The sequence below is a fragment of the Pinus tabuliformis genome, chromosome X, assembly GCF_031772625.1.
Source record: "Pinus tabuliformis cultivar Carrire ecotype Pingquan chromosome X, CPIR1, whole genome shotgun sequence".
Taxonomy (NCBI): domain Eukaryota; kingdom Viridiplantae; phylum Streptophyta; class Pinopsida; order Pinales; family Pinaceae; genus Pinus; species Pinus tabuliformis.
The window spans coordinates 1,603,650,588-1,603,678,151 of record NC_142308.1 but is presented as its reverse complement, the minus strand read 5'-3'; the positions used below and the strand labels follow the sequence as shown (position 1 = coordinate 1,603,678,151).

The 27,564-nt window shown below is 39.5% G+C and overlaps 1 protein-coding gene across 3 annotated transcripts in view; it reads left to right on the top strand.

Moving 5' to 3' along the window:
• The first annotated feature begins 527 nt into the window (after window positions 1–527).
• Window positions 528–27,564, top strand: part of LOC149146170 (uncharacterized) — a 71,187-nt gene continuing 44,150 nt past the window's right edge. The window contains exon 1 of one of the 3 annotated variants that reach the window (XM_089447489.1): window positions 528–1,059. In XM_089447489.1, coding sequence (XP_089303615.1) covers window positions 802–1,059 — 258 coding nt within the window. In that variant the 5' untranslated portion in view covers window positions 528–801. The remainder of the gene's footprint in view (window positions 1,060–27,564) is intronic. The other 2 variants (XM_089447487.1, XM_089447488.1) reach the window with 2 other exon arrangements.

Genomic DNA, 27,564 nt, shown 5'->3' with positions numbered 1-27,564 from the left:
ATTTTTTTATAACTATGTTGAGCGTATGCGAGGGCCAACCTGCTTATTGAATGGAGGAAGAACGATCAACCCACAATGGGATGCTTATCACCAAGATTGTGCAAAGCTTGGTCGAGTTTGGACATTCCTTAGGAAATTTTAATTCCCAAAACGATTTCCATCTTTAACCCCTCCCCATAAAAAATTTAAGACGTGATAAAATTTAAACCCCACACAAAAACAGTGATCTACACCCCACCCCAGGAGTTTAAACCTCACATAAAATATTCTTATTCATATGAAAAATGATTATTTCTTGAAAATGTGGGTAGCCATTTCAAATGATGAAGAACTTAAGTACTCCCCTCCCTTCCAACAATTTAAGCCGTCAAAACATTTTTCCTACTTAAAAAAATTAAAATATTATATTGCCTTCCATTGTACCAACACGGTTCTTCACAGCGCACGCGATATCTCAATTTCAAAGTCGTCCTCATTTTTTTTCATAAATAAATAAACAACGGTAAATAAATAAATAACGGTTTTGATTTAACTAAGGGAGAACGAACATAACCCAGAATATAGTTTTTTCGACTCCACCGTCGAAAGGTTTGCTCAGATAGAGTCCAGAGATGAAACGCGTTTCGCTCGATTTTCACTTGCAGAGTAAGCCCATTTTCTTCAAAAACATTGCCCAACATCTCCATTGAAATTCTGCATCTGGAACCTCTCGCAGCAAAAACACGTCTGAGCATTTTTTGGAGTCTCGGTATGCTTTAAATCCGAGTACGAAGTTTCCAGTATATATTTATATTAAAGCCAATGGCTGGCAAGAGAAAAGCAGAAGGAATTGCCCTGTTATCTCTATACAATGACGAAGATATGGACGTCGACGATGATGTGGATGACAGTTCCTCTGTTCCGTCATCCCCGTCGCCCCCACCTCCTTTGTCCCTTGAAAAAAAACCTTCAGGGAGTCCTTCGCCTGCAACTCCAATGGAAGAAGAACGGCCGAGCAAAGGGGGCCTCGGGATCGTTGATTACGCACATGACGAAATGGCAATGTCTCCCGAGCCAGAGGTGGGTTTTCTGAATATCTTTTTCGTTTATTTAGGGTTCCGGACGTTAATTTTCATGGGTTTTCTGTTTCTTTTTATTTTCGTATTTTCTTATTTGAATCGAAATTGTTCGGCAAATAGGGTTTTATTAATTTTTGTGAATTTTTGAAAAGATAGGGTTTCTGTCGAATGAATTGGCAAAACGATGTTAATAATTGTCTTTTTGCTTTTAAGCGTTCTCTTCCTTATAATTCGATAAGAAAAAATTGTGATGTTAGTATTTTTATGTATATGAGTTTTACTTTGTTTAGGGTTTCTGTTGAATGGAATTATGCAGAAATATTTAAAATTGGTGTTGCAGCGTGCTCTTTTTGTTGGACGAACAACCTACATGTTACCTCTGCAAAGTAAGCCGTTTATCTTTCTTTGTAAGCAGGTAGAGCATGACGACGAAATTTCATAAGTGGCTAATGCGGACTTCCCAAGCCACGGTGAAAGCGTCTGTGCATTGTAGGCACAGAGTTATAATCGAGCCTTGAGCTTTGCCAGCTCAAAAATTCGAAGTTCCTTTGGGTCACCTTGGAACAAGATCCCTGAGAAGAGCCACTCTTAATCTTCAACCTAAGTCATTTCATTCTTGTTTGCGTTCAAATTTGGCGACAATGAAGTTCAGGGAAGTATTGCCTGTGTAAAAAAGAGATGATAAAATTCCACATTAAGTTGGTTCTTTTGCTGAAATTCTGCAAAATGTTTGGTTGTTAGCACCGTGCAGGACATTGCACGAATTGATAAATTCCCGAGGTCCAGTCCTGAAATAGCACCGGTGCTTAGGATTTCCCAATATTCATACCTATTACAATAAATAAGCAAATCCAGGGACTATGCCTAAAGACATTTTTCTGATGAGCATAGTCACAACTTTTATACCATATCTTATGGTTGACCTTACCTTAAAAAGGGTAAAACTTGATAAGGCAAGGATATTCAATTTTTTCCCTCGCAAAAGAATGTTCTTAACTATATTTCGATGAATAAAATTACATTTTTCAAATGCCTTGACAGCATTGCAAAATAAAGCATTCAGCTTCAAATAACTCCTCAAACCAAGAGGGTGGATATCCCAATATCACTTACAATCTAACCTCGTTACAACCTCATTGAAAAAACCCTCATTTTAGCAACAAAAAAGCATGAAAAAAACTAAACAGTTCATGCATATCTCACATTTCTTTATACAGAATAATTCCTATTTACATAGTATTTCCAACTATTAGAGGAGCTCAGTTAAAACCAAATAACAGCCTACATATTGTAAGTAAAGTTCTGTTCAGATCCAGCTAGACAAAGACTTCTTTATAGAAAATCATGAAATGTAGGATGATAGTACTTGGACACCAGCCTTCTCTTGCCTCTTGTATGTATCACTGCCCATGATGCATACCCAAATCGACTTTGGATAGTCCATTGAGAATTGTGTTTGTTACATGGATGAAAGTAAGATGGTAAAAATTGTACAAATGTCGTGTACCTCTTCCAATAATGGTTGCAATAAAACGTTTAAGCAATTATGTTCCTTCCTCATCCATTTGATCACAAGCATAGAATCACCAAAAACCTAAGTCACCTGACACGGGGACGCAGAACAGGCAAGACATAAGGATTCAAGTGTCCAACACAGGCACGTTGACCCCCCAAAACATGACATGATATATATATATATATATATATATATATATATATATATCTATATATATATATATTATAAATTAGACCGCAAATTCTCATTCATGATACAAATTCATTGATTCAAACATAGATCTTCATCTAGATGTAATTTTTACAAAGTAACATTATGCATACAGATACAATTGTGACAGATTCATCAATGATCTAATAGGAGAAAGTCAAGAAACTGCAGTTTTCTTATTAAGTCATCAAAATTAAAATGTGTTACATAGGTAGTAGCAATGCCAATGGCAAATAGAAATAGCAAATACAAAACAACTACAAGCCTCAAGGCAATTGGTAGTCCGTGAGTAATCATCATCATCAAAATCGTCATCACTATCATCATCATGGTCACCACTGTTCTCCTCTGCTACATCCTCCTCCTTTGTATCCAATGTCATCTCTGCATCTGCTGGTGTGGAGGATGACCCCTCAATAGTATCACCATCATCAAAATGATAGGTTGTAGCATTGGTTCATTAAGATCCAAGTTGGCAAATGCCAACTCAACACTGCTATCCAAACCTATATCATTAGGAAAGACATCCCACATCTTTGTCTTTCCCTTCAACCACTCATCCCTCTGCCTATAAATAAGACGAATTGCCTCCAAAATGCTCCCAAACCCTTTGCTATTCGTTCCCACACACCCACAACAAGAGAGTCAGAGAAAAGTGAGGGAAAAATGACCCAAAATTGACCTTTATGGGACATCAAATCAAGGGACACGATGAACTTGTTCCCCGGACGCGATCGGAGGATACGTGTCCCACCAAATCATGTTTGATTCGATCGTTTGGGGACACGTAGAGGGTTTAGGACGAATCCATTTTCTTAGCGAAAAACTTGTAGCCTGAGGATCATGGTTGCTCAAAGCACGAGTGCCTTTGAGAAGTGAAGTGTCAATAGTGTCATTTTCGAAAAATCCTAGGAACTGCCCATTATATATATATATATATATATATATATATATATATATATAAAAATAATCTAGAATGCCAAATAGTTGCAGAATATATGAAAACATGCATATTTGTACATAAATCAAGATAGAAATGGAATCCATAGTACATTGATTAATTATTTGAGCATCAACCATCTTGAAACTAGACTGTATCAGTTGCAAACAAACATACAAATTTTTAAGTCATATAATGGAAAATAGACCATGAACTTATGGAATGAAATAACTATCTAGCCACAATCAACAATATTATGATCAAATAGTTATGTTTACAAAATAGATCTACACAATGAAATGTGAAGACCAAAAGGTCCAAAATAATAAATTGAACTAGTTGCTAAATGCCTCTCTATAGAAGAAGTGTTCACCAATTATGAAAGCACCTGTGTTGCCAAATGTTGTAGCTGTGGGGTAGCACTGCTTTGCATGTTCCACCACTCCTTGACAAACAATGTTCCACCTTTGCATGTAGTGAGATCCTCATCATTAGTATCATTCTTCATTCTTTTCCTCTTGTCTAGCCTTTGTCTCTACCTCTTTTCTCTAGGGACATCGATCAACATCACCTAGTTTTAATCAAATTGCCTAATCCAAGCCTTATATGGTAGAAAAAGCTTCACATGCCTGATCAATGATTTTGGTTTGAGTTAAGGCTACATTTTTGTTAAGGCCATGACAAAGGAGTTTAATCAACACTACCAACACTAGGGCATATATTGGGCTTGGTGCTCTTGATTAAATGGCAATCACATACCCTCATACGTGATAAATCAAATGAAATGCCACAATCCCATTGAACTTGAAATCTTGAAAACTGTTAACCCCGTTGGATTTAGAATGGGATATGAAATTCTATTTTCTTCATATGAAGTTTGATGAGGTTGGAACCACTCTCAAACATCCTGAAACAAATAATGGTAATGTTAAAAATTTAAGTAAAAGTGAGACTTTTACTTTAAAAATTTAACATTACCACTATGGAGCATCCAGGAAATGCTTAGGAAGTGTTAATTTGGCAGCTCAGGGACAAATTCCCTCTTTTCGACAACCTTCCTCATCAAGAAAGACCCCTCCTAGCCCTTGGAAGAATTTAATTTGGTTAAGGAAATATATAATTGTTAAGGTGAAACCCACATGTGCTCAAAAGTTCAAGTCGGCTTGGGCAAGCTAATTCGATCTCTAAAGAATCATATAAGTAAACCACATGGCACATCACTTTGGAGCATCATCAGGGGACATCATATCTTCTCTTTCTTCTCTTGATTGGTTCGTATAGGTCTGCAATTGGAGGTCCGAGCTCACACATGGGAAGGGAAAGGAAGGAGGACACGTTTGATTTATGTGTTGACTTTCTCGTTGGGACAACTTGACCAGTCGTTGACCAACTTTGACTTGGAAAATTTTGATATTTTGGAGGCTGAATTCATTGGGAAAACGACCAAACTTTTATGCGCTTTTTGACCTCTGTTGACTGTAGAATTTGATTGAAGTTGACCACAAAAAATTTAAAGTTTGTTCGTAGAGTTTACTCTCTCCTTTGATAGGTTTTGAAGATTGTTTTGACTCAAGTTTGACTAGCAAGGAAGGCTACATTTATTGTCAGGTGACTGAACTTTTTGGAGCAACTTTGACCATTGACTTTTGGACTGGTTACAACATCTTTGACTGTTGTTGACTTTGATAGAATTTGCAGATTTGACTTGTTGACCAGATTTGACTTTTGGGCTCATCTTATGTATATAAGTTGGTTGGTCTCTTGATAGTCAAAGGTTTGACTTTGACTCTTTTGTTGATGAGTTGGAACTTTGTATCTCTCTGCTAAAATTTGACTCTTTTGTTGATCAAGTGGAACTTTGTCTCTTTGCTGAACATTTGATGACAATCTAAAAGAAGAAGAATTTTCAAAGGGTTTTCCCCCTTGTGGCGTTTTTCCTTGGTCTTTGACCAAAATTTGTGTCTCTGTTATTGCTCTTGGCTGTCTTCTATTGTGCATTGGATTTACTGTTCTATATACAATTGTTTATTGTTACTGGAAGATTGAATTTATTGGATAAAATTGATGGCTAGTTGAAGAAGAATTGGAATAAGTGATTGTGCTAAGCATAAAACACTAGAAATCTCATAGGAAGTGTTTATGAAGCGTTGAGGGAGGGTCTAAGGAGTGCCTAGCAAGCGTCCAAGAAGTGTGATGGGAGCTTGTATGATAGTGCGGTTTGGCATGTGGGAGTGTATACAGGGTCTGGGGATGCAGATATGCTCAGAATCCCTCTTGCTAATAGAAGATTAAGTTTGAGAGCCATTAACTTTGCATAGTTGTTGGTTCTAAGTGCTAGGTGAGGCTTAAACCCTAGAATATGGTTATCATTAAGAACAAGCACCTCCTTGCCCCATGTCGTTGTGGGTCACCATGTGCAACTTCGTCAAAATAAACACACACACCCTCTCTTTTCATTATCTCTGTAACAAATTGCGTGGGAGGCTTCTTTTGTTTCAACTATGGGAAACTCTTTAAGGTATTGAGACCTTGAGATGCACATTGAATAAGAAGAATTTTCATATTATCAAATAAGCTTTGCATTTCTCAACAACCAGTTGCACCAGGCTAAATTCACTAGGATTACTTAATGAGCAGTCACTGTTGGGTTATTGCATAAAACTCTCAAGCTCTTCTTCCTGACCACACATTTCTTAAACCAGTCGAATTGGATTACTTAATGAGTAGTCACTGTTGGGTTATTGCATAAAACTCTCAAGCTCTTGTTCCTGACCACACATTTCTTAAACTAGTCGAATTTTCTATCTCCCTCCACAGTTGGGTAGGGCAACCAAAATCAATAATGAGGATTAACCTCTTCATTAATCCTACATAAAGGGCATCTACAAGGTCCACACCTGTTGTTTTTTTGGAGATTATCCCATGTTAAAGTTTTTTTTTTTTGTAACTCGAAATTCTATTCATTCTTCAAAAAGATGTACATCGAGAGTAGCAGCAAAAACATGTGGTCTCACTCCGACCAGGGTTGTTGACCATACAACATATGTCAAAAGTACAAAAAGGCTAGTTATTTGACGTGATGGAGGCTGGGTTGTCCGGGGCTATCCCAGGAGGAGGCAGAGGTTGAAAAGAGCATTGGACGTGCTCCTCGAAATGAGCCATCCAGGACTCCAACTTCTCCACCTTCTCCGATAGCAAGTTCTGTCCTCGCTAGACCACCATAATACGCTCTCGGATGTGGCACTGAAAGTAGTGCAATTTATCCAAGGTAGCTCCTAGTTTCACATGTTCCTCCCGTCAAATCCTTTCAGCAATTTCCAATCGCTCCAGCAGGGATTGAATCAAGTCTCTACAATTTTCCAAGCAACAATGTTGAATGACCCTCGAACCAGGAACCGAAGACTCTGCACACCCTTACCGTCTCGAGCTGCCGAGCCTGCCCCTTGCCAATGTTCACAATGATCGACCCCCTTGGCCCTTCATCGAGCCGCCACACCCTCGATTACCCCGCACACTAGCCACCATCCTCCAGGATCTTCCTGTCGATTTGCCACTCCGACGAGCCAAAGACACCTCCACCCCTTGCTCCGTGTTCTGCAATTGAGAAGCTTGGTCCTCGTGTCCCGCCGAGCAGGGCTTTGGAGGGAGGGAGGGCAGCCCTCTTTTCGGGGCTGGATGTATTGACGCTGGACTAGCAACTTCACCTGCAATGTAGAAGACCCTCCAGGCATGCCTGACCCACACCCACTAGGCCCGTCGTATCTAGTGTAGAAACTAGCAACGTCCTAGACAGGGATGCACACTCGCACCAATTGAAACCACACAACACCACACAAATTCAGAAGATCCGCCACCCCACCAGTCGTGCCACCCTAGGCTCGAACACAGAGAGGTACTGAAATTCGAACACAGGAGGGCCGGAAGAAGCACAAAATTGCCCACCACACTCTGAGGACCTCCCCCCCCACCACACTAGCAGCAAAATATCACTTCTACCTCCAAGATTCTTGCTCCCTTCTCCTCGAAAGACAGGAAACCTCATGCGGAGAATCGAAACAGCCCAATTATGGGCCTAGAAGCCAAAAGATGACAATCATCTACCGAACCGTCACCCCTCCTAGGGGCAATGCTGCCTACGCAGTCCACTCCAACCACCAAAATACTCGTAGCCGCAGAACACCAATACACAAATCGGCCAGAAGCTCTCGAAGGCCAATTCCACCAGGAACCATAGTTGGCAACCACTCAAAAAACACCCTTGTAGTAGGAAAGTTACCAATTTACAGAGGTAACAACATAGGGCCAAACCGCGTTTCTGGGGGTGCCAACGAAAGCGGCGTCGCTTCCTTCTCCGGCAAGCAAAGAACCAGGCAAGAGCATGAAGCCGAAACGAAACATGAATGAAGTCCTTGTCGACCACCCTTGATCTTAGAACGACATCTCCCGCACTAGTCGAGGTGCTACTAAATTCCACACGCATACCATTACTCCTCCCCGTACGCTAGGTGAAGTGAGAGGGCAGGGCGGCGACCCTCGACCCGAGTGCCAGTTGTTGGTCATCATGGGCCACAAGGTGCCCTGTGCACTATGTCCATCACCCCCATTGGGGAATCCCATGTTAAAGTTTTATTGTTCAATAAAAATCACATTTTTTTACCTTCAATGGACATTTAATTTTCCATGTTTTTCTCTACAACCACTTTGTATTCCTTTGAATTTCTTTTGAACGTATAGCTAGATATCTAGATTTTGGAGTATACGTGCTGTTAACCCTTGCGTTGACATGAGTGATTAAGACATATTTACAGGTTTAGCTTGCAGGGTGCTAAGGAACTACATATGGTACATACCTTATTTTTCTTTGCTTAAGGATGATCGAAGCATGGTGGTCTTCCTTGATGGATCCCACCATTGATGTTTTGTGTGATTTTGGTTTCTTTCTTGGTGATCACATGCTCCTTGGTTTTGATTGTTGATGATGCATTCTTCATTTGATGATTGCTTGCCCTGGTTGATGGTGTTGAAACTTGATACACATGCCTTGATTCAATTTGTTGAATGATGGATGCTAGTTCTGCGTCACGGTGATGCTTTTTGACATAAAGGCTTGGTTATGGCCATATTACAGTAGCATCCTTCGATTTTTTATGTCTATTTCACCTCGTTGACCATAATTAGCATAAAAGACATTGAATTTCATGGAGTGCCCACTTCCTTGATACACTTTGAGCGACATTGGGGGCGTTGATTTAAGTTTGATGATGATATACCTTTGGAGGAGTGTTTAGCTCTTCTCAAGCCTACTGTACTTATTTGGTGATATTAAACACAATAGACACTTATTCGCTTAGAGTGTTCATCTCCTTAGCCTACTTTGGAGCATCGTGGGGTGTTTGATGAGGATTTTTATGGGCATATGCTACTAAACATTTTTGATGGAGTGCCCAAGCCTCTAGAGTGTCTATCTTACTCGTGCATGTTAAATTATCCTAAAAGTAACTATCTAAACAAACATATTAGATCTAGTTACTTGTTGGAATTATTAACTCTTACAAGCAACAAAAAACGAGAAAAGCAATCACACATAATGCACAATTATTGTTGCTCTTCTAGATTAGTTCATCATTTAAAACTTGCAAGAGCTCCCTTACAGGGAAAATGGCTCTAAGAAATTAACAAATGAACAATAAACCTGGAAAATTCCAATTTGCACAGAAATTGAGGTAGATTTGCACCACACATGTGGCTTGCTCTGCTGGGCTGTACGACTGCTCTACCTTGATGTTGGTTGGTTGTCTTCTCCTTACTGAGCTGCTGTTGTAACTCTTGGCCAATGGCTGAAAATCAGATTTCTAATTTTCTCCTTCTCACATGGCTTGTGAAATGAATCCTCTTTGTGGAAAAAGTCGAAGTCGGGATTAAATCGGCAAGGGTCCAAAAGTTGAAAAACTCGTTAAAGTCTAGAGTTTTTTGAAAAAGTTGTCAAAATTAATAAAACACAAAAATATTCATTTTATTTTTTTTAGCATCTAGTGTATCCACAACATTAAATGAATGCATTTCCACATAAACATGTAAAGAAAGCTAATATATAATATGTATATGAAGTGTAGTGCTACATCACATATCAAATAGTGAATCAACTCCTGAATCTTGAGTCTTGTCTGAGTCTCAACACGCAAGAGTCAAAATATCAACAAAAAATATAATAAATGTATATCATGAGTTATCTACATGTCATAAAGTAATGAGTCACTGACATCCTCTGCCCCTTTTACGGGAATAGGGAATGGCTTTGCCTTTTCCTCTAGAGGAAGAAGGCCCAACCCTTGGAAATACAAATGAAGTCAGTCATCCTCTAGACATCGATGAAAGAGGTGGCCTCTGCCCTATGTTGTTGCTGCCCATCCTAGATGGTGTCACCTTCTCCTCATCGTTCTCATCTAGCTCTGCCTCTTGACCCTGATGCTCCTCCTCCTCCTCCTCCTCTACCTCTGGCTCTCCCTCCCCTGCCACTGCTACCTGCCACCTTCTCCTCATCATCCTCATCCAGCTCTGCCTCCTGACCCTGATGCTCCTCCTCCTCCTCCTCCTCTACCTCTGGCTCTCCCTCCCCTGCAACTGCTACCTCGTCTGGATCCACATCTAACCAATCCGAGATCAAGTCCATAGTCAGCCTCTCAGTCTCGACCATCCATTCAGCAGTGGTATCAATATTGTCCAAAGAGACGACTTCCACATCAGGAGGTTTCTGAAGTTGTCTCACTCACAATCGAAGATTGTAGTAGACGTAGACCATGTCATTGAGGTGTTGGGACTCCAATTTGTATTAGGATCATAGATTGTAAATTAGTACTTAGAAAATTTAAATATTAAAAATAATAAAATGAATTCAAAAAAATTAATTTGAATTTTTTTTACCTGTTGCGTTTTTTGCTGTGTATTTTGTCAAATACACAATTGCGCTCACACCCAGAGGAATTACATGTTTGGCTAAGCACTCAAATGGCAAGCTTTTGGAGATGGGGTACTCTGCCACCATAGCTTGTCCACCAAGCATCTACAAGTTAAAAGAAAAATGAGAAACATAACAAAAAAACCATTGAAATTCTAAACTTGAAAGTTCGAAACAAATTGAAGCTTACCGGGCATTTTGGTCGTCTTATTCTTAATAGCCATGGTAAAACTAAATGTGCCACCTCCCATCCTATATACCTCAATTTCTTTAGAAATATCTTCGTGTTCTTGCTCAGATGCCACCATCCTCTCAACACAAGTGAAGAATCCATCCATCACCTCGGCATCAAATCTGAAACCACAGGCGTAAGCAAATGCGGGGTTGAGGTAAATACTTGCAACATGAATGGGGTGATGGAGGGTATTGTTCCATCGCTCATCAATCACTCTCCATATGACCTGTTGTTTCTCTAACCCCTCGTCTCTCGTATCTTCATAATAAGCACATATGGCTTCTTTGGCCCTATCCATGGCCTCATACAAGTAGGCCCATTGTGGGCTTGTCTCCATCAATCAACCGAAGAACCCTTACCAAAGATTCTGAAATGGCACACACCTCCTCTACTCCTGCCCAAAAGCTCGGATCATATGAAACTAGTTTGCATATGCCCTCTCCCTCTGGTTTGCGGCTAATAGATAAAGCACGCCAATTCGGTGAAAGAAGCATGCTCTTCACATTTGACATAGAATTCAACAGAGACTGAAGAGATATGAAAGTAGTGGCAAATCGTGTAATGGCAGGACACACCAACTCTTTGTTGTTGGTGAATCTTATCATCAAGCTAAGCATAGATGCATGATTATATATAAATTTTGTTATGCTCCTAGATGATTCAACAATATCTCTCACAATAGGAATCTTACCTATATCCTCCAACATTAAGTCAATGCAATGAGCAGTAGAGGTGTCCAAAACAAGTTAGGATACCTCTCCATAAGAAACTTGCCAGCTGCAACATAATTTGTAGCGTTGTCCGTTATGATTTGGACAACATTGCTTGGGCCTACTTCCTGAATGAAGATGTCCAACAACTCACATAATAAATGTGCATATTTAATGTGTGCTGATGCATCGACAGATTTCATAAACATTGTCCCCTTGGGACAACTAACCAAGAAGTTAAAAAGGGTCCTATCCTTCTGGTCAGTCCAACCATCTGACATGACTGTGCATCTAGTGTGTTCCCATGATGACCTAAACTCCTTCAATCTAGAAGTGCAATTAGTCTTTTCATCTTGAAGAAGAGGCCCTCTCAATTCTGCAAAGGTGGGGGCTTTGTACCCCGGGCCAACGACAACAACAACATCAAACATAGGTTGGTAGAATGGGTTTGTCTTGGCAATGTTGAAAGGAACAAAACTAGATAGAAGACACTTACTAACCGACCTGTCATCTTCTGCCTTTTCCTTTTTTTTAAGTGTTGATTTGATGCCAGGTTGTGCACCAGGTGTGGTTCTAGGAACAAAAAAAGATGAGAAAGCTGAGGGGTTGGGACATATGGGTGTGGAAGGTGATGTTGAAGAAGCACTCTCACTGCCCCCCACTCTTGAGGCCCCTACAAGTTGGATTTTTAGTGCTGCCTTGGTGTCTTTGCCCTCCTCTTTATCCATCAACGATTGAATGGCATGTCGGATGATTTCTGGAGACGGATTTGGGCAAAGGTCTACATTTTGCCCCGAAATTTGCCCCAAATGGAATTTTAATATGTTGATACCTCCTCACATATGCTTGCCACACAACTTGCTAGTCAAATACATTCTATTGATCCCCCCAGATTCGGTATAGTATCAAGTTCACCATATTCCCATATAGCTTCCAAAAGCCTTGGCATTTTGTTTTAAACTTTGAACTGAATTTGAACCTGGGCACAAAAAAAATCTGAAAAAAATTAAAAATTTCCCATCACATAAGAAGCAAACACAATGCAATTATTGATTTTAGATTTTAAATGCCTCTTCTCACTCACTTGAACACACTTAGATTCAATAAACAAGGGTTTGAATTTTTGTCATTTGATTCTTGAAAGTTGAAGTTTTGCTTCAATCTAGATTCTAAACAATGTTTTCATTCAAAATTCTAGGCAAAAATAAGATAAAAACAAACTGGTAGAATTATAGAAAGATTTAAGAAGCCATTTGTGTAACAAAGACTAAGAGAGAAATTAAAATACATACCTGGCAACAACAATTCAACACTTTGAATCTCTCACATTGAGCAGTGGACAAATCTTCAAATTCCCACCATAAAACTAGCAAATCTCCTCCTCTTGGGCAATGGCAAACAACTACTCTCTTCACAGGGACGAATGGGAGCATAAACAACAAGCAAATGTGTTTTTCTCCCTTTTCGGCCTCTTATCTGTGGCTTGGGAAAGATGGACGACTTTTTCGGTCGACTCTTAATAAAATCAGGATTAATTCGATTTAATCACGATTTTTTCGTCAGTGAAAAAGTCGGCAAAAAGTTGGTCGATTTTATCGTTTTGATGAAAAAATCAGATTTTTGGGATTTAGTCAAGACTTTTTTGCCGACTTTTGATGCCAAGTTTTTTTTTTTAATTTTTATTTTTAGACTGAAAAATTAGCTAGTTGAATAAATTGCGGTTTTTTGGCACTTCACCGAAAAATGGCGATTTTAACATTGATGCTAGTAGTCAGAGCCATGTATGCCAAAAACTTCCGTGGAGGTCTGCTCTCCTTGAAAGTGGTCCTGGGAGGCTCAACATGCTCCCCAACATCCCACAAAGTTTGCTTTGCCCACTTGGGCCTCTTGATTGATGTCAAAGGAGCTCACTATTCCTCTTGCATAGAAGGCTGGCTAGCTGTACTATTGGAAGTATTTGCTTTCAACAACTCCTTTGGTTCCTCCTCTTGTGAGGTCCCTCTACATTTGATGGTAGATATTGAGATTAGATGCCAGGTTCTCCTTGAGCTTGGCGTCTCGGCTCACCACTGTCTTCCGCTGATATGTCAGGAAGACTTTATAAGCCTTTGAATCCTTGCTGTATCATACCAGGATGGCCCTCTCTCCTAATGGTTGCAACTTTGTCCCCTTTTCCATAGGTATGGGAATGTAGTTTGGACAACCAAATATCTTGAGATGTCCTATCTCAGGTTTCTTGCATGTGAATGCTTGCTTCAATGTCTTATCCTCTAGAATCTAATGTGGGCTTTTGTTATGAAAATACACAATTGTGTTACATGCCTCAATTGATAGAAACATCAACAAACTCTGATCATGGATCATGGCCTTCATCACATTGATGATAGACAACTTCTTCCTCTTTGCAACCCCATTTTGCTACGATCTGTAGGCCACTCTCTACTCCCTCTTAATTCCTATCTCCTTGCATAAATCAATGAACTCATTAGAGATGTATTCATCCTCATTGTCTGTCCTTACTACCCTGATCTTTCTTCTTGTCATGTTCTCTACTTGAGCTTTGAAAGCTCTGAAATGACTGAAGACTTCACCCTTGGTCTTCATGAAGTAGATTTAGATCTTCCTAGAGATGTCATCAATGAAAGTCACATAGTAAGATGCGCCATTTACTGAAGACACTGACACAGGCCCTGATAAATCAGAATGGATTAGATCCAAAATGCCTTTGGAGCGAGCCTTGCTGCTAGCGAAAGATGCCTTGACATTCTTGCCAAGAGCACACCCTTTGCACACCCCCTATTGGTCTACACTGAACTCTGGAAGCCTATTGATCATCTGTCTCAATAATGGTAGAGCTTTGTGATGGAGATGTCCCATCCCCTTATGTCGAAGCTCGTACATGCTCTCAGTGGTGTGCACTAGTGCCTAAGCAGGTTGACCGTGAAGTTTATATAGGTTCCCCTATCGTACTTCAATCCTCACTAGAGTGTCTGGACTAGCTCCCTCTGGCCAACTAAACACTTGCCCTCTCTGGAAGTTAACCTTATAACCTTTGTCCTCCATGACTGAGATGGATCAAAGGCTCTTCTTTAGGCCAGGTACATAGAGTACCCCCTGTGCATCAAAGGATTGTCCTGACTCAAGTTGAAACTAAATTGCTCCCTGGCCCCTCACTGCGTACTTGGCAGCATTGCCAAGCTCAATATGGATCCTTGAGTTGTCCTCTGCAAAACTACTGAATAGTTCTCTACCTTTTGTCGTGTGGTGGGACATGCCATTGTTCAAGTACTAAGCGCTTCTAGTAATAGCGCTAGTATAAAAGCAAGACATGGGTGAATTGTCACTCTTAACTTGGAATCAAGCTTGCTCCATGGTGCCTCTTTAGTCACTGCAACTATCTACTACTTCCCCTTGACCTTCTTCCTATGTGGACATTGAGAAGCAAAATGGCCATTCTCATGGCAGATATAACATTTGATCTTGCTCATATCTTTCTTTTGCTTGGACTGCTATCCCCCTCCCTGACTGACACCCTTCTTGATGGAAAATTTCCCTTTGGTCTTCTTTGTTTCACTGACCAAGGCCAAGTTTTCATTACTGCTCCTCCTCCTTGCTTGCTAGTCTTGGACTCTTTACGAGTCTCCTCTTGGATGTAGTCATCCCAAACTTTCCCTCTTGGGAAGATGTTCATATGCCCATGATGAATGGTTCCCAAGCCTTGGTGACCCCATTTAGAGCAACATTCACTAGCTCTACATCCAATATAGCTTCTCTAATAGGTATGAGGTGGTCACGGATTTAAGTGACCCACTTTAGTCACTTTATTGATTAAAAGTCACTTTAATAAAAATATGCTCACTTAATTAATTAATCAATTATGTGAACTTCTAGAAAAAGCATAAGATCCATTTAATGACGATTTTCGTAAGTAGACAACCTCATGGAAATACCTGTTTGAGCTACAAACACTAACAATACAATGATACAATGATACGTGATGAAATAGATTAGTTTCCTTGTAGAGCGCTCACGAACTTGACGAATTTTCAACATCCTATGTTTCAAGATAGCATTGGGATATGCTTGATGGATCTCATTGGTTGGACAAGAACATCTTGGTTTTATTGCATATATGAAGTTGAATAGACACTGAAGTTGGTGAGTGCTATGTTTCATGATAGAGTTCTAAATTTCTAATATTTGATTCAACATAAAGGGGGTTTTCGACGTGACCATGGCTCAACACTTCTTTGTTAAGGACATTTTGGTTTTCTGTTGCCTAACATGCTCCTGTTATTATATTTAATGGAACAAACACTATTAGCCATTAATATTCTATCTTGGACAACCAACCAACCAACAACCCTATGCATTCCTCAGTATATGGTGATATGCCACATTCATCCACCATTTGCATTGGTCATACACGTCTCACCATTCAACATTCCTCTTGAAGCAAGGAGGGTCACCACTCGACATTCCTCTTGAAGGAAGGTGGGTCACCACTTGGTAGGTACTTTAACCATTTTGCAATCATGTGCTTTTCCTTAATGTTTGGGGATTTTAACATGGATGAAGGGGTGATCTGGATGATTGATCGTTCTTGACTGCAAATTTGTACTCTTGCTTTACTAGGGGTTAGTCTTTGGCCCTATTCTAGTGGGACCTCCTCTGAGCCCTTAGGGTTATAGGAGTGGCACTAATTGGGAAACTTGGATTGAAGTAGCGCGTTCATTCCTATTCCATACTTAACACTCTCTGTCATTCCCTTGGTTTCAAATCCATCCTTCGGGTTTGCTATCATTGGTTCATTGGGATTGGCACGCTCACATCCACATCCTTGAGTCCAGGCCGAAAAACTATGCCATGGAGGTTGATGCAATCAAAAGAAAGGTAAAAGCATAAGATGGCCGCAATGAAAGAAAAAGAACATTAGCCATCTCTCGGTTCTTGAGCACGGGATACTCCATCTCATAATAAAGGAAGCTTTGCATGTCCCAACCTAGGTTGATGCAACTAAAAGAAAGGTAAAAGCATTAGATGGTCATAATGAAAGAAAAAGAAAAGTTAAAATGTAGAAGATGACCGGGACAATAATTAGTGCGTGGGAAATAACCTATCATGAGCTCTAACCCCTCATTAGCCATAAACCAACTCTTGAGCACCAGGTGCCCCATCACATAATAAAGGAACCATTGCATGTCCCAACCGAGCGAGAAATTGACTCATCCATCACATAATAAAGGTACCATTGCATGTCCCAACCGAACGAGAAGTTGACTCATCCATCACATAATAAAGGAACCATTGCATGTCCCAACTGAGCGAGAAGTTGACTCATCCATCACATAATAAAGGAACCTTTGCATGTCCCAACTGAGCGAGAAGTTGACTCATCATTAAGCAGTGAATTGATGCTACATTATTAAAATCAAGCTTGGACACCTAAGCTATGCTCGTTATCCAAGCATTATTAAAAAGAAGTAAAAGGCACACTAGAGGGGTGGAAAAAACAGGCTGAGGAAAGGGGTAACTCATGCCTCCACGATTGCTCCCTCCATACATCTATACACTCAAGATGATGGACCTCCATTAATTGATCCTATGACCATGGCACTTAGCCATGAAGCATTTCCCCCTCCATTCCCACTACTATCACAAATGCCTATGAATTGAAAGGTTGACCTTGGATAGGTCACCTTCCCTTACGGGTTGGAAGCACCTAATAGGGTTGACCATCTAGCCACCCTTAAAAAGGTAGGGAACACTTTTATGGGATTTGGTCTAGTTAGACATTTGAAGGCAATCCCAGTTTGAAGTCCTACTATGCCCTTAATATTTAAGTATGTTCCACTATGATGCATCTATGGTCATTGTTTGTAATGAATGGTAACTTTTACTTGAGTATGAGATGGTTTTGCTAGGTGGTCCTTAACCACATATCAGAAAAGGGCTTGAGGGCACACATTCCATGTTTTCACTCCACATGATGCCTAAGCCACATTACACTTTTGGAGATCAGTGATGACTTTGTAGATGCAGCGTTGCACCTCCACAATAGAGCTTTGGGCATTTTGATGATTCCATCAGTTGATTGACACCTCATAGCACCCCTAGATGCTAAAACGCTGAAATCGCTTTGCTTAGTGTTGGAGAATATTGATGATGTACCCAATGGACCCAACATGCCCTAGGCTGGCCTTGACACTGTTTGATGGGCATAGCTTGATCTGGAGTCGGGATGATGATGGTGATTCCCAGGATGGAAAGGGAGGATCTGTACTACCTCGTTGAGCCCCAACACTTGAGAGAGTTTATGCCATGGCATCTTTATAGCCCCTTTTGAGATGATGTGCCCAGAGCAGGATTTTGACACATGGAGACATTTTGAGGCATGACTTGAGGTCAATGTAAATTGAATGTATTGTTGAGAGATGTTCTCATGGATTACCTTATTTAGGTCTCTTTCTTAAATGGTGGGAGGTGGCCCAGTGTGTCTACGGAATAGCTAATTGAGGGAAGGTCGTTAGGACAGTTGGCCGCTGATAATAAACTTTAGGAAATAACTATGCTATATACAGATAGTAAAATGCTAAATAACACACATTTAAGATATATAAAACTACAAATCTAAGTTGCACGAAACGGGGAAACGGGTACGAGTTTCCGAAACGGGCACGGGTACGAAACGTGACCCCCCCAAATATTGGAAATGGGGAAACGTGATATATATATATATATTAGAATTTAGGACATTTAAGAAATGTTATGTGCAATCATAAAACATACATGATACATTATAATTTATTACATTTAAAGTTTAAACAGTATGATTAAATTTACATCACATTTACTCATGAATGATCACATAATGAAAATAATAATATCGGAGTATCCATAATCAACCTTTATTATATATCCAAATCTCAAAATCAGCCTTTATTATATATATATATATGAGGCTGCAAGTACAATAAAGACTATGAGGCTGCAAGAACTATAAAGAGAAACGACTTGCTCAATTGTGTGATGAGGAAACAAGGCAAGAGTCTTTTTATAACTTGAGAGAGGCATCTAGAAGCATCCACAAGATATTTTATTTGCCCAATAAAAAAATTAGAACTGAAAAAACAAAAATAAAAGAAGAATTGCAATATGAAGTGGAAACTCTGTCGTATGGCCTGGAAACTCGTTTCCGGCTGTACTTGTCACATTTCCCCAACCAGAAACTTGTTTCCAGGCCGTATGGTACGCGTTTCCATATCGTTTCCTGGCTGAAACAGTCCTGGGGGCAATGTTTCCTGCAACATACAAATATTTCATCCGTAATTCCAAGTTCCTAATAAGAAACATGTGTTTACAGCAAAGTTTGAATGCCAACAACCCCAAAACGACATGATGCAAATGTTAGGAAAAAAATCAATTGTTTCCATGCCTGGTTTCAAGTCTGGCCTGGTTAATCGAACCACTGACTGATTCTTCCAATGCTTGAAGGCATTTTCTAGGCTCTAAAATGCTAAATATCTTTGATAAGCACAGTTACAACTTTAGTATGGCATGTTATGGAGGACTTTGAAAATGGTGAAAAATGGTTGACCAAATAACGATGATATATGCAGAAGGTAAAATGGTAAACTACACAAATTTAAAATATCCTAAATATTTTATCAATAAATTTTTAATTACTTATAGGAAGCAGATGCTTCATACAAAACTTGAATGCTCAACAACACCAAAATCATATGATGTAAATGTTGAGCAGAAAAAGTCCACTGTTTTCAAGCCTGGTTTGAGATCCGGCTTGGTCAATGGAACTGCTGACTGATTCTGCCATTTTTTGGTTGTTTTAAATTTAATACAGTCAACAAAAAAGGGGAAACAAGGCACTGGCAAGTAAAGCAACTGTTCTTTTGTTAATGTGATGACGTGTCTGTTTCTGTGGTTATCTCAATACATCCATTGCAATGTGATACAATACGTTTATTTTTTCTGTATTATATAATTCAGTTCACTTATACTCGTGGACTCAAGGTTAATAAGGCAGAAACAAGTACTGGCCTATAATTGAGATTGCTAGCTGCAGATGTTTGTACTGAATGACCTCAACTGACGTTAATCTCAGAAAGAGTTTTAGCAACCTTGCAGGGATACCTGCATGTAAGATTTTTCTTAGTATGAAAATTCACCATTGCCTAGAATAGTCTGGTAGGAATTCCGGGACAGATTAATGCACAGGATAATGAGTTAAGTATGATACTTTTCTTAAAGGAATTATTTTTATTTGTTTCAGGTCAGCATATCTGAAACCACCATCAAAGTTCATTTTTAGCATCTTTGCTTAAATAAATGTAAGAATACAACAAAGTAGTTTGCTCTTAAAAAACTTTTATCATGATTCTTTTAGGTAAGATAAGATAGTTTAGCCCTCGTGGGGCAGCTCAATTGGCAAGTGCCATGAAAATGAAGTGTTATGTACCAAGAGATTTGGGGTTCAATTCCACCCCCCCGACTTAATCGTGTATGCAGATGGGGTATACTTTGGCACCTAGCAGTTATAGTAGTGTCAGTCAGAAACCGGCCCAGTTGCCGATCTGAAAGAAGCATGTACAATGTGCATGGATCAAAAAATTGAGTGACCAAAAAGCTAGTGTATTAGGGTCCTGCTAGAATTAGTTCCCTTAACATTCGAGGCTGAGTGGAGAAAGCTTAGAATATGTTAACGAAGAGGAGGATTTGGACTTGTGTATCACGTTGTTGCTTGGAAGATGTTTACCACTGTTGGGCCTTGGGTGATCTCACTTGATTGTTGGGATGGGATCTATATTAACAATGCCTCTAAGGTTGTTGGCAAGTGATGATAGTCCCACAAGTCCTCATTGATATGGATTTGAAGGCAAGGCCACTATTGTCTTTTTCTTGGTGCCCCTAGTACAGGGGAGTGCCGTAAAAAGGTAAGTAATTGACTAGGTGGAGACTGGCCTAGGAGGTGGTCAATGTGTATAGAAATGAAGCTTGAGGGCCTCTTACATGCATATGGCCAAGCATCTTTGGTCGCGAGGCTCGAGGAAACTAGAGAGGATCTGTAGCTCCATAAATAAAAAATGGTATTGCCCTCTAATCTTGTAGTAGAATATGGAGTGGACCTTTGTCTCAACTTCCTGAAGATGCCATAATTGACAAATCTTGTTTGATTGATTGAGTTGGTGCTCCACCTCCACCAATACCTATGTAAGTTCATTTTGAATTGGCCTAAAGAATTACGAAAAGCATGCGTCTAATGACAATGTGTGTAAGGAGGTTGAACAATGAATTTGTGTGTCAGCTCCATGAAGTGATCATGGTATAAAACCATCTTCAAATGAACTTTGTTCGATGGATTTATCCAATTAATTTGTATGAACTGCATGTAATTGTCGTCTTGGATGATCTTGTTCAACTCTTGCCTAATATGTAAGACGCGAATTGGTGCATCAAGGGAGTATCCAAAAGGAAAAAGCTAGTGCATTGAAATACCCATAGACTCTAGAAGATTTGAGACTCCAATTGACAAACACTAAGTATGACCTGGGGGACTCACTAAAGAAAATGGACTTTGATGAACAATAGGACAAGCACTGATATTGGTGTAACCCCTTACTTGAGTTTGTGAAATTTCAAACTTGAAGAAGTGAAAACAAGGCCAAATACAGTCTCAAGTTTGAGGGGCTAGGCCCCAATCTCTACAAGGATGATGGGTAGAGGGATTGTCTATTTGCATTTGATAATGCATTTAATGAGAAGTGTTTTCAGTATCTTAGTTGTGGATCAATTGGACACTAGTAAACAAGGCCCTCAAACCTCGAAACCATAGAGGATTGGGGCATGATGCAAGTGTCCCTGAAATATATTTTGGATGGAATGTCTTGAAAGTAGTGACAAAACATTGTTTCCCGAAAAGGGCTAGGGACATGTAACTCTTGTTGACTCGGGATTAAGGCGCTTACCTTAGACTAAAACGAGGCACTGAGAGTTGCACCCCCAAGTAATTATAAGTGTTGGTAATTTTTGTCTCCTTTCCTTTGAAAAAGAAATGATAATCCAAGAGAACCTTTGATGACCCTTTGAAGATTATAACTTTCGTTTTCCCTAGGTTGACCATCATTTATTGAAGGTCGCAAAATAGGGCTAAAATGTCTAGTTGCCTTTGTAGGACCTCTAGGGATGAGGCCAAGAGGATCACATCATTGGTGAAAAGTAGAATAGATGTCAAAACTTGGTGAACAAGGTGCTCATCTTTGCCTTAGATATGCTCATGAAAGAAGGACTCTAGCTCATTAATTAATATCCTAAACAATGTGGGGGACAAAGGGCATTCCTACTTGACCCCAATAGTACTCTTGATAAAGTGGGACTCTTTGTGAGCCTTGCGAAGACAACTAAAGACCAACTTATATAGACACATGATGGCAATTAGTAAAGTCTTGTAGATGTCGATGGCTTTGAGCATTTGGAAAAGGGCTTGTTGTGGAATAGAGTCAAAAGCTTTTAGAAAGTATATGAAATAGCAAGACTTTGGAGGAGAAATGCCTTGCCTCCTTAATGGTGGCTCAAAGCATGAGAATATGGTTAATTGTTTGATATGCTGGGTTGAACCTAGCCTGCCCTCTAGCTCGGAGGTGTCTTTGCTTAAGCTTCTTAGAGAACTTCAAATGAAGAACATTAGCTTAAAGCTTTGAGAATGTGTGATCAACCATGTTAGTTCTATAATTGTTGGATCAATGTTGGAACTTGATTTGTGGATGATGTGAATCATGTGTTGGAAGCATGTCCATGGGAAACTTATGTGGACAATGGTTGAATAAGTTAGCTTCTAGAGCATGAATATTGTGTTTGAAGAACTCAACCTAGAATCCCTCCTTGTTTGTTGCTTTGTTCCTATTCATTACTCCATTTGCCTCGTGGATGTCTTGATATGAGAGTAACAAATGTCGGGAGAAGAGGTGACTTGGATCAAGAGTTGCCTAGGGGGCATCATATAGCATGGTGTGGTAAAACATGGTATTGGGGTTTAGGCTAGATGGGAGAGGGGATTAGCGGAGAAAGATGGTGCGCGAGAATTTTTAGGAGAATGGATGAGAGAAGTGATCAATACATGTCTCATTTGTGAGATAAATAGGCATTTCTCATGGCAAAGGAGGCAATGATAAGAATTTTTAAGGGCAGCGTAGGAATGGTGAGCATAGAAAAAAGCATGCAAAAGTTGGTTGTGGAGTGTTTTGTAATCCTTGTCATACCACAGATTCATAGGGCAAGAGTCGATTTTTGGTAAAGGGAAGATGGATTGGGTGGAGTGGGGGCATCACTTAAGGGTTGCTTCTCAAATGGTGAAAGAGAGGTAAGCATATTTTCCCAAGGTAGACTCTAGAGAGGAAAACTAGGGACCTAGGTTGGGGCATTTGCTAGGGTGGGATGAGAAGGTGTTAGGATCTCCCTTGTTAAAGAGGATAGTGGTTTGAGGTGGGCGTAGAAGAGGTGGGGTGGGGGAGGTGGGGGTTTGGGGGTGCTTGTGTGCATGGAGAAGGGAATAAGTGTTGAAAATGTAACTATTTTCTATCTTCATAATTGTTGTACTCATTTCAATGTGTATCCTATGCAACAAACAAAAGAAGAAAATAAAAAGTTATTATTATTAAAGCATGAGTTTCATGCTTCTTATTGATGGTCTTCTAGGTAAAAGCATGTCCTTTGTGCTTCTAGGGTTTGTTAGGTCTTAGGATTTATTGTCATGAGTCAAAGGAGTCAACATCATGTTTATAAGACCCTTCTGAGCAAAATGTATTGGAAAAATAATATATTTTGAGTCTAGAAAGTCTTGGAAATTTCGAAAGTACAAGTTAGCCCTGGCAGCTTCAAGTTGGCCTAAAGGAGGGAATTCGACCCCTTGGAAAATCTATATAAAGGAACAATTCGACCTCATTTAGCACTCACACAACAAGAAGTTCGATCTTAAGAAGAAAGTTCGATTTCTTGCTGGGAAGCAAGAAGACAAGAAGAGCGAAGGTCTAGAAGAAGAAAAAGACTTGGTTTTGGGCTATCTCTCTCTCACTTGTGCGAAAGTATAGGGTTTTTGCAGCTACAAAGGAGGCCGAAATTGCAGATTTGAGTTGTAGTAGGATGAAGTGCATTCTCTTGTTGCTGGAAGGAAGAATACTCTGCCTTGACCTAATTGATGTTGGGAGACGCTACCTTCCTCAAGGAAGGTCTCAAGAGGAAGTTGGATTAGGGTTTTTGCAGCAATTTCAAGGGCCAAAGTTGCAAATCTGAGAAGCAATATTGAAGTTGGGAGGTTGAAGTTGCAGTTTGAAGCTGGTTAGTGCTAGATCAAGTATGGACTTGTTGGAAGGGCTCACTTGGTAATTGAAGAAGGACTTGGTCTAGGGTTTAGGTCTTTGTGTCTTGTTTGAAGCAAATTCTATAAGAAGAGGAGTTTTTTGGGTTTTCCCTTGGCTGAGAGCCTAATTTTTGTGTCCTCTATTGTTACTGTTTTGTTCTTGATATTTGATTGATGAAACGATCTAACTAAAAAAACAGAAGAAGATTAACTAAGTTCACAAGTACATATTAAGGTTAAGGAAAATTGATATAGTAAGTTGCCACATGAATTTTCCAACATGGTTTCAGAGCTAAGGTGAAGAAGAATGTAGCTGAAGGATCATCTTGTGGATACATAGAAGGGCTTGGACAGAAAAAAGGGCTTGTTTGTCAAGGGGAATCATTTGTGAAAGAAAAGAATTAGAAAACCTATTAATGTAGAAGGAGGATTCCTACATTGAAAAAGATCAAGACTACATCAAACTCTCATCAAAGAAATGCTTGAGAAAAAGACTACATGAAAGGTTGTCTCTTGAAAGAAGGAGATCTATCTAAAGGCTCATTGAAAGAAGAAGCATCAAAAGGATCTTGGTATCATTCATCACTATTGAATGCTGTTGTCGGAGGAATCCTAGGAAACATCTTTCAAGAACATCATTGAAGTTTCATCAAAGGTCTGGGCATCAAGAAAGGTTGAAGGCATCATCAAGAAAAAAGGAGAATCTTGGTTATCAAGTAAGTATCATATTACTCTATGTCTGAATCTGCGAGTCATATTGGTTCTTTTTGCAAGGAGAGCAATAAGCTAGTTGGAACATCAAATTACCTAGCATGGAAGAAAAGGATTGACCTGACATATACTGAACATGAGGTAATGGAGTATGTTACTGGTGAAATCACTGAACCTGGCAAAGACAAAACTCAAGATTTAGCGAAGTACGAGGAAGGGGAAGTAAGGGCACAAAGGATTATAGTTGAATCCATTAAAGATCCTCTTGTTCCATTTGTTGCAAACTTGAAAACTTCCAAGGCTATGTATGATAAGCTAGTGAACTTGTACTTTATAAGTACATCAGGACAAAAGATGTCTTTGCGGAATAAACTATACAAAATGAAGAAATCAAAGGATGAGGACATGGCATCCTTTCTAATGAAGATCTCTCAATTAATAGATCACTTGCAAGGGCTTCGAGAGATAGATTCTGATTATGAGATGACCATCTGTGTATTAAATGCATTGCCACCTAAATGGAGCAACTTTGCAACAAGCATCTACTCTAGGAAAGATTCAACTCTCTTTGATGAGTTGTCGACACAATGCATTTTGAAAGAAGCAAGGATCAAGGTAAAAGATGACATTGTATTAGATTTCTAGGTTGAGTCAAGAAGCTGAAGAAAGGAAAGTTCGGGAAGTCCAAGAAGAAAGATATGTCCAAGGTTCAATGCTTAAAGTGCATTGAATATGGACACTATAAAAGGGACTGTCTAAGCCAACAAAACAATAAGGGAAAGGAAAGAAGCAGGACTCACATAACTGAGGAAGTAGGAGAACCCTAGAAGAAGTCGAAGAAAGAAGTGAAAGATATTTATTATTAAAGAAGGCATCCTGTTTGTCGGGTTCTTGGTAAAATCGATCTTTCTTTCAGGATAACATGCATTGTTTACTTTAGACCATTTTGCATATTGATCATCCAGTTACTATCATCTAGTTATTATCTAACATTATGCAATGGGTTAGGTAGTAGGTTCTTTGTGAGATATATAAATAGTTAGATGTTGAAATAAGGAGCATACTCATTGGAAGTGACTCTTGGATAAGATTCATGTAGAATCTTGTAATATGCTTAAGTATGATTATATGATGTTTTAAAAGGAAGAATTTGACTTACTTAAGGAGATATAAAAGATTAAGACTTTCTATAGAATATGTAAAATAATGATTAACATCTAGTCTAATCTCTGTAAGAAAAAGGTTTAACTTGGTAATCAAGTTCGATCCTTGGGCACTTTGATGCATGAAGGAAGATTCATATGGAGATGGACCATGAGGATGTTGATGGAACGAGAAGGTCATCATGATGAGGTAAGTCTGATTTTAATTATTGTTGGTTATCTGGTTAACATATTATTTTGCTACCTGGAAAGATGTTGCAAGATGACAATTGAGGCAAGTTCAATTATATGAATGGAATGTATGAAAAATGTTGAGGGAAGCTCAATATTTGGTACCTGGCAACTGTGAAGTCAAGATGTGTCCATCTTGGGATTGAAAGGTAGCAATGCGAGAAGATAACCTGAAGGTCAAAGGAGATCACTTTCATGAGGAAGTTATGATCAACTTGAAGTTTGGAAAGGCTCAATGCAATGCCTTTGTCCATGAGAACTAGTAGTTGATACTTTTATGAAGAAAAGCTATAAGGCTTGTGGTGTTGACTTCCCAAATAGAAAGGAAGTCTGGAATTTCCTCTAGATTTGAAAGGGTGCAAGTAGTCTCCTTTAATAGGAGTAAGGATATATTCCTTAGTCAAGAAGGAATAGGGATATCCTCCCTGGTTAAGAGGGAGTGATGTTAGACATAACATGTGCATTCTCTTCTTTCGGTAATGAAAAGAGAATAGTGGAGGATTGGATAAGCATCTGTGACTCCCTTGAGGATATAAAATCCAAGAAAGGAAAGGTACCAACACTTTGAGGACAGGACAAGTATCCAAGAGAAGAGTGGTTGAAGAGGATCGATATTCAAAAGGACATACCTTGTAGACATCCGGATGGTGTATGTGCCTTGTAGAGGTAGTGCGGTGTCACACGTAAAGCCTCCCGACATAGTGCTCTTGAATGAAGTTGAGCTTGTCAAGTTAGGCCTCAGTCGCAGCGCTGATTATAATGATGATGCTTATAGTTGGCTTATCAATCCAACTCTTTTTACGAGAACTTTTCAGCTTGAGAATGATGGTGTACTGGTTGTACAATTATGAATATTGTAACTAATTTTGGTCTTCATAATTGTCGTACTCATTTCAATATGTATCCTATGTAAAAAAAAAAGAAGAAACTAAAAAGTTATTATTATTTTAAAGCATGGGTTTCATGCTTCTTATTGATGGTCTTCTAGGTAAATGCATTTCTTTGTGCTTCTAGGGTTTGTTAGGTCTTAGGATTTATTTTCATGAGAAATTAATTTTTTAAGTTAATGAGTGGGTCTGGTCAAGGTTGACTAGGTGTTTAGAGACCTTGTGACAAGTTGTCAAGCCCACACATTAGATTTGATGGAGCCTTCATGTTTAGATATAAATATGAGGCGAATGTGAGGCTAATCAATCATCCATGTGCATCAAAGGATCATCATTTCATCTCTAAGGTAGCGACAGAAGAAAGAAGGACAAGGCGTGGAAGAGAGGGATTGTTTTGGGCACATTCTTCCTTCTATTGCAGGTCCGAGTTTGTGTAGGAGGAGGCTGCAAGCTTGGAGTGAGGTTTGAAGGTCTGTTTGGGTGTAGTTTTGTGTAGGAGTGCCTTTGTTTGAGGGCTGCAGAGGACAGTCACTTTGCAGGGCACCAAAAGGCCTAATTAAAGGTTGTTTGGGGTTGCT